General features: G+C 40.9%; 1 protein-coding gene across 4 annotated transcripts in view; it reads right to left on the bottom strand.

Moving 5' to 3' along the window:
• The window catches only part of LOC311239652 (uncharacterized protein), a 56,199-nt gene that overhangs the window by 11,797 nt on the left and 28,482 nt on the right, over positions 1–15,920 (bottom strand). For 3 of the 4 annotated variants that reach the window (XM_084328037.1, XM_084328035.1, XM_084328036.1), the window contains exons 4-9: positions 12,366–12,466; positions 12,102–12,185; positions 10,377–10,438; positions 9,720–9,791; positions 9,353–9,407; positions 7,287–7,475 (exon numbers count right to left, since the gene is read on the bottom strand). In XM_084328037.1, coding sequence (XP_084184163.1) covers positions 7,287–7,475; positions 9,353–9,407; positions 9,720–9,791; positions 10,377–10,438; positions 12,102–12,185; positions 12,366–12,466 — 563 coding nt within the window. The remainder of the gene's footprint in view (positions 1–7,286; positions 7,476–9,352; positions 9,408–9,719; positions 9,792–10,376; positions 10,439–12,101; positions 12,186–12,365; positions 12,467–15,920) is intronic. The other variant, XM_084328038.1, reaches the window with a different exon arrangement.

The raw sequence follows: 15,920 nt of genomic DNA, 5'->3' as shown, positions 1-15,920 counted from the left end.
TAACACATTATCCAGAATTGATTATGTCTTTGCATCCCCGAGACTATTTGATAAATATGAAGTGGAAATGATACCCAATGCGCTTTCAGATCACTGTTATTTACTCCTAAAAGCAACATTTGGTATACTATCTTCCCGGGCCCCAAGATGGCGTTTTAATACGATGCTGCTTAACAACAAGGAATTCATTACACAACTCAAAGAAGCTCTCACAGTATTCCTACGGGAGAATGCAAACGCGGTGCAAGACCCCAGAATAATATGGATGTCGGTAAAGGGTATGATCAAGGATTTCACGGATAGATTTTCCTCCATATTGCGCAAGAATCAATGCACAAAACTGTCTGAACTGGAAACGCTTTACTCAACGTTATTTAATTCTTTAAAATACAACAACTCAACTAGACTAGAAAATCAAGTTAACGTACTAAAAACAGAGATCAATGCAATATACAGACAAAAATCGGAAATGCAAATACGCAGCACAAGACAACAGCAGTACTCCCAAGGTTCTAAACCTAGTCACCTATTAGCCATGCGATTAAGAATTAATGCAACATTTGCAGATATAACTGCCATTAGAAAACAACAAGTACTTGTAACAGACCCCGAAATAATAAACGATACATTCAAAGAATTCTACTCCGACTTATATAAATCAGAAACGACCTTTGATCAAAACAAATTGGACACATATCTTAATCAAATTATTCTCCCTAAACTTTCGGAGGACGACGCTAAACAGTTAGAAGCACCGATCACATTAGAGGAACTCAAGAAGGCCATATCCGAAATGAAAAATGTTAAGGCTCCTGGAAGAGACGGTATCCCATCAGAAATGTACCTTTCTTGTTGGGACATATTTGGACCCTTATTACTAAATATGATCTTATACTCAGTCAAGGAGGGGAGCTTCCATAAACACGACAATATTGCACTCATTTCAGTCCTTCTCAAAAAAGACAAAGACCCCACCGAGTGCGGTAGTTACAGACCTTTAAGCCTCCTCGGAACCGATGTCAAACTGTACTCTAAGGTATTAGCCATCAGATTACAAAAGCATATGACGTCTTTAGTTCATCCGGACCAAACTGGCTTCATAAGAGGTCGCCTGATCAATGATAACATAAGACGAATACTGCACGTACTAGATGCAGACAAAGAGGACACCATACCTAAGGCGATGCTGTCCCTGGATGCTATGAAAGCATTTGACAGGCTGGAATGGTCGTTTCTATGGGCAGTATTAGAAAGGATGGGGTTAGGAAAAGGATTCATTGATATGATTAAAGTTTTATACAAGGACCCATCGGCCATGATTACAACAGGTACATTCATCTCCAAAATCTTTCCGGTATCACGCTCAGCCAGACAGGGTTGCCCTCTTAGTCCCGGACTATTCTATCTATCATTAGAGCCTTTAGCACAATATATAAGACAATCCCAATACATAGAACCAATCGTAATCAAGGGCACACAACATAAAATTAGTTTATATGCGGACGACGTAATATTGTTCATGCAAAGCCCCAACACCACATTGCCTCATCTACTCAAGTTGATAGAGAACTTTGGTGATTTATCGGGATTTAAAATAAATTCCTTCCACTTAACACCCATGCAAAAAAAGACACAACCCTCCCAGGTGCGATACCCATGGTAAAACATTTTAGATGCTTGGGTGTGGAAATATTTCCCACCATAAGACAAACGGTGAAGCACAATTACACAAAAATACAGAACAAAATCAAAGACGACCTGGACAGGTGGGCAAAACTTAAAAACTCAGTACAGGCAAGGGTATCAATAGTTAAGATGGATGTACTACCAAGAATCAACTTCATCAGCTCAATGCTACCGTTGCCCCCTCCAGAGGGCTACTGGAAAAGATTACACTCCTCCACATACAAATTTATTTGGAATAACAAACCACCTCGCATAAAAAGATCCACCGCACAGAGAAATAAAGCAGACGGTGGCATGGCAGTTCCAGATTTCCTATTTTAAGGCTTATACATTAAGACCATTGACAATATGGTTTGATCCCCACGCTTTGGTATCCTGGAGAGAATTGGAAGAAAACATAGTAGCCCCACAGAGACTGAAGGACATAGCACACACTAAACTTCCAATCAAGCACCGTGAGCGGAAATTTGGCCCCATAATTACCCATGCAATCCGAACATGGCGGGAAACACACAAAAAATATCCTAACCCTCAAAAATGGCATAATCACACTCCCATATTCAATAACAATGCACTCTTAATGGAAAAACGTCCTATAAGATTCCCTATATGGGAAGAGCAAGGCATACACTCATTAGGGGATATTTTTAATAACCAGGGCTTTTGTAGTTATGGAGAAATATGCACAAAGTTTAACCTCACCGAGTCCACATGGCTTTTTTACATACAGTTACGCCTATGTTTGAGGTCTCACAGTGTTCCATTAGACATACCAGTTGAACACCACAGATACCACAAATTCTTCTATGAAAGAGAAACATTGAGAGGTTTTGTATCAGGTTTTTATTATCAATTACTAACGTCCTCGTATGAAACCCTCCAACTAGACACTGTCTGGAGGAGGGATATACCAGACCTGGAAAGTGACTTTGATTGGCAAGAAGCATGGGCAAATGTTCGTCTTACATCAAGGAACCCGGACCATCAACAAATCAATCTTAACTATATTCACAGGACATACTTGACTCCTATAAGACTGAACAGAATGGGCCTGAAACAAGACTCAAAATGCTCCCAATGTACAAATGGAGACGAAGGGACATTTATGCACATGTATTGGGACTGCCCACCAGTTAAGGCATTCTGGAAAGATGTGACCCATCAATTATCAAAACTCGTATCTTGGAATATACCAGTACACCCCTCTGTATTGCTTTTGAATGATGTTTTTGAGTTTGCAGTAAATCCACAGCTAAAGAGATTGGTTTTATCGGGTATCACAGTAGCTAAAAAAACTGATCACATCACGCTGGTTTCAACCGGAAAAAATGTGCCGGAAAGTTTGGTCTCTTACATATCTCGATGTGATTTATCAAGAAATATCTACAGCAGGAATTCTGGGTCTCAACGAATCCAAAATGTCAATGTGGTTAGAAGTGGTGGAGAGAATAAAAGCTAGCTTATAATGGTAGTGTCTGGTTAGGAGTGAGGGATAATGGAGGTACTATCCAAGGAGGGGTCGGGGAGGGGGGGGTTCGAGCTGGAGCATATGTGTGTAGGGTTTTAGAAAATAGGTATTAGGGGTATATCCTGTATAAGGCATTTGTATAATTGTAATTTCATTGGATATACACTGTATACGGTAAAATATTATTATAGATATTTTTTTTGTCTTGTTTCTGTACTTGCATGTAATTTTAGCCACCTTGACTGTTAGTTTCATTATGCATTGTGTGTTGAGTACTGACTTTTAATAATTTCTGTTTAGCAATAATAAAAAAAAAAAAAAAAAAGAAAAAAAAAAAGTGCGAGTGCTGCTGCTCTACTACCAGACTGCCCGAAGCTCCGCCCAGAGCGGTTGCCAGATTGTGTGGTTTTCAGCATTATTTTAAAGCCTGTTTTTTTTTTGCATTTAATTTTTTTTATTATTTTTTAAACAAACATATAAACAAACATGACGATTTTAAAGCCTGTTTACGGTGTGTTTTAACTGGGTTTTCTGCTGAAAGGCATATGAAATCTGGCACACTTTTGAACGCCGTTATAATATAGTGCTGAGAATGAACGCACTTTTGAACGCCGTTATACAGCGCCGAGAATGAACGCGTTCTCAATTACGTTCATTTAGGGGGGGAAACATCCGTTCAGTTCACGTTCTCCCAAAATATGAACGCGTTCACGAACGATCGTTCATTGAATGCGTTCAGGTACATCACTGATGGTTAGCACAATGTGCGATGGTGAGAAAAAAATTATAATAATATATGAGGGAACAATGTCTCCAGCAGTCCATTAGACTATTAGGAACAACCATATAACTTGGAGAACCCCTACCACCCCCTCTACGACGAGCTAGTCAAGATGAGAAGCTCGTTCAGCCACAGACTCATTCCCCCCCGACACTCAACTAACCGCCTCGGACAGTCCTTCATACCAGCGGCCATCAGGCTCCACAACAGTGGGCAGCGACTAGCAGCCTCCAGGCTCCACAACAGGGGGCAGCGACAGCGACTGCTACCAGACATTGACCTGGGACTTATAGGAACCCAAGGAGGACAACCTACACTACCTTAGGCTTACTGCACCTTATGTGGATACTGTGATACTGTGAATGTATATTTCAGTAGATACCGTGATACTGTGAATAATGTATACTCAGTAGATAGTAAATTATAACTACCTTATGCATACTGCACCTTATGTGACACTGAATAATGTGAATATTTCTCCAGCTAGTCAGATAGTAAATTATATTGACCAAATTGTTTACACTGCCTGTGTTGTTTTTACTACCTGTACCCCCACCCCCTCCCCCCATGCTGCTATGATGCCTGAATTTCCCCAAGGGGATCAATAAAGGAATATCTTATCTTATCTTATCTTAACAACCATAGAACTATATGAGGGAACAACCATAGACCACTATGAGGGAACAACCATAGACCACTATGAGGGAACAACCATAGACCACTATGAGGGAACAACCATAGACCACTATGAGGGAACAACCATAGACCACTATGAGGGAACAACCATAGACCACTATGAGGGAACCACAGGGTTATTGTAACCGATGCATCCCAAGTGGCTCTTCAGGATCCAGGTGGGACGGGTGGTTTTGGGGGCAGTTGGACTCTGCGTGAATGCAATAGCTTGAATATCTTTAATTCGAATCCTTTCAAATATTGATTTCGGTGACCCCATGACCTTCCCTCTAGCGCCACCATCAGGCAAAACTTTAGATTTTCTAATTAGTGTCTCTCGAATACTTTTGGTTTGAATCTTTTCTAATTTGCTGTGCACAGTCATGACCCCTAGAGAAAGAAGCCTATTGATTTTGGTGACCCCTGACGCGTCCTCCAGCGCCACCATCAGGACACATTTATATCCTACTTGTGAATGTGACAACTCAAATAGCTTTCATTCAAATACTTTCTCATTTGCGGTGCACATTCAGAACACCTATACGATGAACTCGATTGATTTTGGTTACTCCATGACCTTTTCTCTACCACCACCATGAGGCCAAACTTTCAATTTTAGAATGAGTGTATCTTGCATACCTTCAGTTCAAATATTTTCTAATTTACTGTGCACATTCATAACCCCTAGGGCAGGGGTCAAACTCATTTTCACAGAGGGCCACATCAGCATTATGGTTGCCCTCAAAGGGCCAAAGACTGTATAAATGTTAATGTAATGTAAAATAAATGTAGCTACTCATTTACATATTGTTAAACATGTTGTTTCTGTATTTATTACTTATTCAAGTTATACATATTGCATATGCATTTGCATAGATGTAAAAATCTATGTTAGCTTATGTTATTTTAACAAATAATTTTAGTTTATCAGAACCCCATATTACTCCATCAATCAATGATCAAACCATTCAAGTAAATAACAAAGAAGAATATCATCAAATACAAGCTATGACATTAAGTTTGTTCAAAACCTTTTTGTCACAGTCAAGAGGGGCAGAACTAACAACTGTGAGCTGCAAATAACGCGTGGGACAGATGTAGCAGATGTTACAAAAACAAATGGCTGCACACAACCTTGCAGAGGCCATACATCCAACTAATGGAAGATAGTTTAATTAACTTTAATTAACAGATTGCAGAATGGGTACAGTACAGTACAGCTCAATACACACAATTGTTAAGGGGATGCAGACCAGAGAAAGACTTTCGACTTGTTTACATCAGGGTCCCCCATTTTCAATTCGTAATGAAATTGCTATTATGTGTCTGCATGAACACACAACTGTAACTGTACTCAAAAATAACAAAATAAGGGTTGTCTCAGTTCACAACTATATTGGTCAAGTTTTGGGTGTGACTTGTTTGCGTCCCTACAGCTTCTTATTCAATTGAGTGAGATGCTCGGTTATGTCACACAGCCAGCTTGCATCCGAGAGTTCAGACAATATTTCTTCAACCCTTTGTTACCTATTCCGCCTGGATCTTTTGTATTTTGTAAGTGCTTTTGGCTTTTTTCCTTTGTTACTTCATCAATACCTCAGATGTTCAACACACATGTATGTGTAAGAATGTGTAATAACTAAGGCTGTCAAAGCTTTATTAACGCATTACCCCACAATTATTTTAACGCAGCTATTTTTTAACCCAAGATTAACGTAAAAAAAAAAAAAAAAAATTATTTTTACCAGAGCTCTTGGGGGGCCACATCAAATGACGTGGCGGGCCGCATTTGGCCCGCGGGCCATGAGTTTGACACCTATGCCCTAGGGGAAGTAGCCTATTGATGTTGGCGACCTGTGACCTTTCCTCTAACACCACCATCAGGCCAAACCTTCAATTTTCACATTAGGTTATATCCTGATTAGTTAGTTATACGGTCATGGAACTGGTCTCCAGAGATGTGTTTCTCATGCACAACAACTCTGCCATAAGGACCTATGAAGTCCACCATATAGGAATATCCGCCATCTTGAATTATTGGAAAAACACTTGATCAAACCAAACCATATGATCGCCAGGTCCAAATAAAATTTCTGAAAAAAAAATGTTTGCCTTATAATAACGGAGGCCTGTGAAGTTCTGAGTCATCTGGCCTCATGATGGCACTATTCTCATAAAACGGAAAACATTAACTACTCCTCAACGGCTACGATTAGGGGCGTGGTCAAAAAGTGGATTGATCATTCGGGCCATTTGGGGATAAACCCATTGTTTGTCACAGACAGACTAACCTTCTAAGGAATCTACCTTGCATATATTACTACCTTCTATGCTACAGTATTATGTCTATACTACTATGCACTCAAGTCTGTAGCACCCAAGTTCAACACTGTTTGATGAACAATGTTAAGAGTTGTACCCTTCCTGCTGACTTCCTGTTGTACAGAATGTGTAACTCGCTTTGGGTAAAAGCGTCAGTTAAATGACTAAATGTAAAAGTGTAGTTTACTTTAATTTTAATTTTATCATCATGGATTCAGACAAGAGGAATTATTAGAGTGTCAACCTATGGCTTCATTCAGTGGGGGAAAAAAACAATGAATAGACAGATGGATGGATGGACGGTTAGACAGATGGATGGATGAAAATGGACAGGCAGACGGCAGACAGACCTACCTTTCTGGAGAGAAAGCTGATCATGAAGGGTCTCCCCAGGATCTCTCTGGCCGTTGGTCTGCAGTGAGGGTCTGATTTGAAGATGTCCTCCAGCAGGTCACAGAGCTCCTCTGAGAAATGTTCTGGGAGAGATGGATACGGACCATCCAGTATTTTACGTTTCAGCCTGGGAGTGTCATCTGCTGTGAACTGTTTAGAAACATTATTAAGAAATTACTCTCTGTATACCAGTGATGCACTGCATTATTTTTTTTTATATATATATATCATGAATAATAATATCAATTTTAATTCATGGAGGCCTGCATGGCAAACACCCTCAAATAGAACACATCAGGCTTGAAACAAGAAGCTCAGAAGAGGATGTACAGTAAGGCAGGTTTTATAAACAATACAATCCATCTATAAATGAAAGCACGGGGGGCAGGTGGCGCACGGAGATTACGTTAGTCACAAACACTGGGAGACACTGGATTCGCCTGTTCGAATCCAGCTCCCGGCGTTGCTATCAGCTTGGCTGGCCTCTCACACTGATACAATTGGCTGTATCAGAGGGTGGGAAAGCTGAAGGGTGGGTCCTGGGCGTTGTGGACAGCGACCCCTACAGTTCGGTCGGGGCGCCTGCTCAGCAAGGGTTGGAACTAAGGAGAGATAGTGTGGCCTCCCACACGCTACACTCTCCCCGGTGAGAACCTGCGTGGCCAGGTTGGCCTGCCGGCAGGCTGCACATGCGTTGGAGGAAAGCATGTGACAGTCTCCGGTCTCCCGGACCAACAGTAGGGGAAAGTATGCAACAACCAGGAAGGGTGGGATGGGAGAAAAAAAAATCGGGAAAAAGAGGGGAAGAAAGATAATAAAAAAATTAAAAATTAAATAAATGAAAGCACATCCATCACATCCTCTATCATGGTCTGGACTCCAACAAGACCAGCTGTCGCCTTCTCCCCAAAGCCTGTCTAAATGGTAAATGGTGCATTTATATAGAACTTTTATCCAAAGCTCTTTACAATGTTGTTCCACCCATTCACTCATACATTCACACACTGACGCAAACTATGCAAGGAGCAAACCTGCTCATCGGGAGCAATTAGGGGTTAAGTGTCTTGCTCAAGGACACTTCGACACACTGCCCGGGAGGAGCGGGCAACAAACCAGGAACCTTCCAATTAACAGACGACCGCTCTACCTCCTGAGCCACTGTCGGCCCCGTCTCATCCAGACTCTCCCACTCCACCCCAACAGAGCAGACTATTAATTTAATGGTTGCGGCCACATCTGCATTTTGGCCAAATCTGTTGTTGTTTTAGATGTGTTAAATAAATGAATGAAATCAGTTGATTGACTAACAGCGAACAGCCTACCAGGACCAGGGGTGCCAGAACCCCACATACCCTGTGCCTGGTAGGGTCTCCATGTCCCCTGTGCCTGGTAGGGTCTCCATGTCTTGCTCAAGGACACTTCCGACAAGGTTTAGAGTTTCAAGTTCAAGTTTCAAGTTTCTTTAATAGTTGTCATACAGAAGTACAGAATACTTTTATACAAAATGCTTCTTACTGTTACGCTCCAGAGACTGTGCTAGACAAGATAAGTATGAAATAAAATAAAATAGTATAGCATGTAAAAATAGTAAAAATAGAAGTCACAGTGTTCAGTATAGACATATGTACAATGTTCGATGCAGAATAGAAGTAACTGAGTTACCATACAATATACAATATACTATGCAATGTACTAATATACAATACTATATAGTGCAAAGCAGAAATGGGATGAGGTACAATTTAGGTACAATTTACAGTAAGGTGTGCGGGTTGTAGTGCAAATCCTTTACCAATAAATATAAAGTGTGTTTAGGTGTTCTAAAGTGTGGAGAGTGGGTGCTGCAGTGTGTTGTTTGTTTAAAGTGAGTGTGTGCGTGTGGATGCGTGTGCTGTGTGCATACCGGCTGTCCAGACTTACCCACCTGGACTCGAACCTCAAACATCTACCAGACAGCCAAAGGGGAATCACCCCCTGTGTGAACATGGTCAATAGAATAGAAGGCAAAACGGCGAGGTCATGCTTACCGCTATCCTCAGTGTACAAAGCTCATACAGCACACAGCCCATAGCCCAAACATCACTGCAAAATTAAAATAACGTATCATTGGCACCATTGTCTTCTTCCTTCTTCCATTCTCTCGATTGTAAAATGCCACTCTGTTCATGCATAATAATCCCTACTATCAAGACAATATTTCACCCTAATAGAGCCTTAACAGTTGTCTCGATCAATCATGTTAAAGTCATAGGTTGATGACAGAATATAGGAAACGTGTTTGTCCCAAATAATCTTATTACCAGAAAGGTAGGGCATTTATAAACAAACTAATTACTAAACATCAATCAATCAATAATAAATCAGAAATATAAAGAAAATTAATAATTTCTGTACCCTTTATTGTCATGCACTCCATTCTTCAAAAGCTCTGGGGCTGCATAATGGAGACTAGATTTGGTGGATATACTGTCAAAAGAAGGAACATGGAGTATTGAAGAGCATCACTTTAGTCAATAAGTAGTATTAATTAATTCATTCATTAATTAAAGGAGCATGCCAACATTATGGGAAATGCACTTACCGTCTTCTCCAGAGTCAGACAAGAAGATAGATACCAATTTTCTCTCTGCGTTTAGTAGAAAGCTATGTGGCTGCAAGCTAGCCTAGCACAGCACAAGTTAATGGAAGCGGATACGGATCAGCTAGCCTAGCTGTTGGCCAAAAACACCCCTCACTGGAGTTTTAAGCTAGGCTAGCTGGTCCGTATCCATAGTTTTAAGCTAGGCTAGCTGGTCCGTATCCATAGTTTTAAGCTAGGCTAGCTGGTCCGTATCCATAGTTTTAAGCTAGGCTAGCTGGTCCCGTATCCATTAATTTGTGCTAAACTAAGCTAGCTTGCAGGCAGATACGCACAGAGTGTCTTTGGTATCCTTCTTCTTGTCTGACTCTGGAGAAGATGGCAAGTACATTTCCCATAATGTTGGTGTGTTCCTTTAATTATATTGTACAATAATATATTTATAATATATATAACATGTCAGTTTACAGTACCTTTTCCTGAGTTTCCCAAATCGATCTAGACAAGCTGTCCCAAATTGTGTGAGGAATATTGTCTAAAGAGATTGAGAAAAGTTGTTAAAGAATGTCTATTCAAACATTAGAGCAGATAACATTAATTAATCAAAACATCCACAATAAAGTAGTTATAACAAATATTCCAAATTGATTGCACATTGCATTAATATATTGCATTGTACATCATCAAGGCAACAGTCAAATATTGCTGCACAATATGAATGTGTGTGTTGTACTGTGGTGTTAGGTCTTTGTAAGGTAAATCTGTACCTGTGGTGTTAGGTCTTTGTGAGGTAAATCTGTACCTGTGGTGTTAGGTCTTTGTAAGGTAAATCTGTACCTGTGGTGTTAGGTCTTTGTGAGGTAAATCTGTACCTGTGGTGTTAGGTCTTTGTGAGGTAAATCTGTACCTGTGGTGTTAGGTCTTTGTGAGGTAAATCTGTACCTGTGGTGTTAGGTCTTTGTAAGGTAAATCTGTACCTGTGGTGTTAGGTCTTTGTAAGGTAAATCTGTACCTGTGGTGTTAGGTCTTTGTGAGGTAAATCTGTAAGGTCTTGACTTTGTGAGGTAAATCTGTACCTGTGGTGTTAGGTCTTTGTAAGGTAAATCTGTACCTGTGGTGTTAGGTCTTTGTGAGGTAAATCTGTACCTGTGGTGTTAGGTCTTTGTAAGGTAAATCTGTACCTGTGGTGTTAGGTCTTTGTAAGGTAAATCTGTACCTGTGGTGTTAGGTCTTTGTAAGGTAAATCTGTACCTGTGGTGTTAGGTCTTTGTGAGGTAAATCTGTAAGGTCTTGACTTTGTGAGGTAAATCTGTACCTGTGGTGTTAGGTCTTTGTAAGGTAAATCTGTAAGGTCTTGACTTTGTGAGGTAAATCTGTACCTGTGGTGTTAGGTCTTTGTAAGGTAACTCTGCAGTGTTGGGAAAGTTCACTTTCTACATGAACTAGTTCAGTTCACAATTTTTTAAATGAACTAGTTCAGTTCATAATTCAAAATTTTGAACTAAAGTTCATGGTTTCAAAAATGAACTAATTTATAGTTTCTTTTTTTCAATACGTTGCTGGGAGCTATTATTTGTAAAAATGATTGAACCACAGACAGCAATCGGAATACTGGCATTTCCATAACGCTTTGCTGCCGCCCATTCAGTCCACACTAGTAGCAGCTGCAGCTTTCATCTCTACAGTATATTTTCAAAAACATGAGGAAAAACTTTGCTTGAATTGTCTTTATTATGAAAACAAAAACAGGACTTTTTACAGACAAACGTTAGATTTTTTCCATCTGAGTCAGTACTGACTTTAACGTTAAACTCTTTTAAATGCTCATACGCCGACGTCGTAGAGGTAGAGTCTGACTGAGCGAGTGCTGCTGCAGCTCTCAGCTTCGTCCATGATACTAATGCTCGCGATTCCGCGGTTCCACTGTTTGTTGTGAGGAGTTTTAACTGGGTTTTCGGCTGAAAGGCATATGAAATCGGACACACCTTTGAACGCCGTTATAATAGAGTGCTGAGAATGAACGCACTTTTGAACGCCGTTATACAGCGCTGAGAATGAACGTGTTCTCAATTACGTTCATTTAGCGGAAATACAGTAAGTTTAGTTCACGGTCGCCCAAAATACGAACGCGTTCATGAACGATCGTTCATTGAACGCGTTCAGGTACATCACTGTAACTCTGTAAGGTAAATCTGTACCTGTGGTGTTAAGTCTTTGTAAGGTAACTCATTTTCGTGGATGTATTTCAGAGCCATGCAGATTTGAACAATCCAGGTTAATATCTGTGAAGAGAAAAATCCTGTCTATGAATCTGCATGAGAATTGACCCATTGACCTCAAACCCTGCCCTCTTTTCTTTATCCTCCAATCACAACAGCTGTGATTGGAGGATCACGAAAAGAGGGCAGGGTTTTGAGATAGGTCAATTGTCCACAGGTAAAATGTAAAATTTTTATGTATACCTGATCTTCACCAAACTCTTGGCCAGAGTCCTTCTGCTTCTTGATCTTTTGAGCCAGATCCCCCCCATGACAATAGTCCATCACAATGTAGTGACTATTATCTATCAGGATACACATAGACAGTCAGCACAGTCAAAGCAATAATCCAACAATTCAATGTATATGGATTTACTTCATATAGTAGGTGTGGGGGATAGAAATTGATACAGCTATAAGGGGTGGGCGGTAGAACGGTAAAACCGGTAGAGATCAGTGTTACGCGGTAGAGGTTTGGCCGGATTAACTGGTAGAAGCGACGTTTAGGCTCTTTGAAAGTAAAAATACTTTTTCACATTTACAAATGTAACACAAATTAGCAAACTGCACCCTACCAGGGGGGACCCTGATGGAAACAAGACAAACGTCTTTTTCAGGTCTGCATCCCCTTAACAATTGTATGTATTGAGCCGTACTGTATTGTACCCATTCTGCAATCTGTTAAATAAAGTTCTCATTCATTCATTCATTCACCATTAAAAGATAATAAACTAGTCAAGAAGTCAGCCTATTATTGGCTACTAAAAAATGCTGCATGGTGAAACGCAGCGAGTGTGATGCAGAGCTCTCGTTCCCGATGAAAACAATAATAATTTCTAAACAAAGGTGCTTCGTCAATCATCTGGACATGGTTTGGGTTTAAAAAGTCGGACATTGAGCAGAAAACTCTCATCTGTGGAGCGAGAGTTGTTGCCGGATGTGCGCATACACAGGTGGTGCTAAAACGAAAAACCACAACACAGACATCGCTAGTCGAGTCACTTTCCAGTGTCCTTATGACACAAAAAAGTGGTGGAAGGACATTACAAAGTCTATGTTCAATGACCTAAACTAACGTTAGCTGCTAAACTAGTCCCAAAACAATAATACGTTTATTTTTTTACTATCTTTTTCCCCCCTCCTTTTTTTTCGATTTTTCTCCCATCCCACTGTTAGTCGTTATGCCAATTCCCAACCCCCTTCCTGGTTGTTGCGCACCCCCCCTTACTGTTGGTCTGGGAGGCCGGAGACCGTCACATGCTTTCCTCCGACACATGTGGCAGCCAGCCTGGCAGAGCAGATTCTCACCGGGAGAGTGTAACATGTGGAAGGTCACACTACCTTTCTCCAGATCCTACCCTCGCTGTGCAGGCGCCCCGACCGAACTGTAGGGGTCGCTGTCCACAACTCCCAGGACCCACCCATCAGCTTTCCCACCCCTAACACTGCCAATTGTGTTAGTGTGAACGACCAGCCAAGCTGATAGCAACGCCGAGAGCTGGGCTCGAACCCAGCGTCTCCAGCGTTGGTGGCGAGCGACTTGCCCACTGCACCACCTAGCCGCCCCAACAATAATTAATTGAATCTCCCTCTCTGTACGTTCAATGATTTTAAGTAGCCAAATGTTACTTCATAACAAACAAATTGGATAGTTGATAATAAATATTTCACTTCATTAGCTGAAATATTCTTTAATTATTAAGTCTGCTATAAGCCATTCTCCCTCCCTCTTGTGTGTGTGCGCGCACATGGAATAAATTGCTACCATCCCAGAGTCTTGTACTGCTCCTACCATGATACTGTATATACCAGGGGTCGGCAACCCTAGGACCGCGTGCCCGCGGGAGCATTTTCATTGGCACGGGTGGCAGCATAAAAAAAAATAATAATAATAAATTATTTATTTTTTTACTTTGAAATATTATAGTGAAATATTTTGCACTGTTGTCGCATTTATCTTGTTGAAATCCTCCCACCGGTTATTTTTTGTAAGTCGACTGTTTTGCACACCCCTATGACAGCTATACAGCTGTTCCCATGGTGCTCAGCTGTCAGCAGTCAGCTGGCCGCCCGCGAGCAGTTCCCAGGTAATCACACAGTGCTGCGGTTGCATTCTGTATGTGCCGTCTTTCATGATGGCAACCCCCGCTAAGAAAGTTAAAGCAAAGGAAATTCGGGCATTCCAGCCCTCGTGGACAGACGACTACGAGTTTGTGTGTCAGAAGGACCGTGCTGTGTGTACTTTATGTTTAGAAAATGTAGTTTGCCGAACGTCAGGTGTGAAACGCCATTTTGAGACAAAGCATCAAAAAAGTTTCAAAGATCAGGCGGATAAGGCAGAATCGATTAAACGTGCCGTGGCCAGGTATGGAAAGCAAGCCAGCACCCTCAAAGTGTTCACGACTGCTAAAAACCACGCAACTGAAGCAAGCTATCGCATTGCTCATTGCATTGAGAAATGTGGAAAGCCATTCACTGATGGCGAGTATATCAAGGAGGCTTTTCTCTGTAGCTCAGATGTTGTTTGAAGGCTTGCCAAACAAAGAGACAATCAAATCAAGGATAAAAGATATCCCCATGTCAGCTCGAAGTGTCGAGCGACGCATCAACGAAATGTCAGAAAATATCAGAGAACAGCAAACAGCTGGATTAAAATATGCTCCGGTGTGCAGCTTAAAGTGAAATACATTGATACATCATTCAGTAACATTTTCAGAGCCTTATAACAAAAACATTATTACGGTCACCATTGTGACCAGTGGGACCAGTGGGATTAATCAACTAATTGTATTCTTTATTTTTCTATTTCATTTTAACATTGCACATGTTAAAAAGAGAGAGGGCAACGCCATTTCTTTTTACTCAAAATGTGAGTATTACCAAGTCAACTTGTGTTCTTAAAACAATGACAATAAACATAGTTTTATTAGGTTGAAATAATGTGGTTGTGTACTTATTTTTCTGTTAACTTATGGATTGAAAACTGAAAACCTTAATGCACAGTAACTGAACTCAATCTTTTTAAGTTCTGGTAACTTATTGTTTTTTTTTTTACAGTGTAGTCTTGCGATCAATCGAAACTTCTTTACACGTTATACCTCACATTCACCCATTCATTCACACATTGTGGTGTTCTCCATTAGGCCTGTCGGTGGAGCTACGACACAGCATTGATTGATTGATTGAAAACTGTATAACAGATTGCAGAATGGGTACAGTACAGTACAGCTCAATACATACAATGGACCTGTCTCAAACCCTGCCCTCTTTTCTTGATCCTCCAATCACAACTGTCGCTTACCTCGGACAAACCAAGTTTGTCCGAGGTAAGCGACAGTTGTGATTGGAGGATCAAGAAAAGAGGGCAGGGTTTGAGACAGGTCCATTGTTAAGGGGATGCAGACCAGAGAAAGACTTTCGTCTTGTTTAACGTACAGTACAGCACACGTACAGTACAGCACACGTACAGTACAGCACACGTACAGTACACACACCGATGGTGGAGCCAGCCCACGTGGCATTTTGGATCTGCATCCCCCCCCCCCCCCCCCCCCCCAACTCAGATTTAGGGTTGATACAACCATCATAATAATATTGTTAATAATAACAATAATGATGTAATAATTATCATAAAAAATACCTGATTATGAGGGGGAAAAATTACGATGCATGGTATATTGTTGATATGGCACACTAGTTACAACTATATTTCAAACTGGCACTTCATGTCAAAAAGGTTGCCGACCCCTGGGTATATAC

The sequence above is a fragment of the Notolepis coatsorum genome, assembly GCF_963971535.1.
Source record: "Notolepis coatsorum genome assembly, chromosome: 13".
Classification (NCBI taxonomy): Eukaryota; Metazoa; Chordata; class Actinopteri; order Aulopiformes; family Paralepididae; genus Notolepis; species Notolepis coatsorum.
The sequence above is the reverse complement of the archived record's forward strand: the minus strand, read 5'-3'. Positions and strand labels throughout refer to the sequence as shown.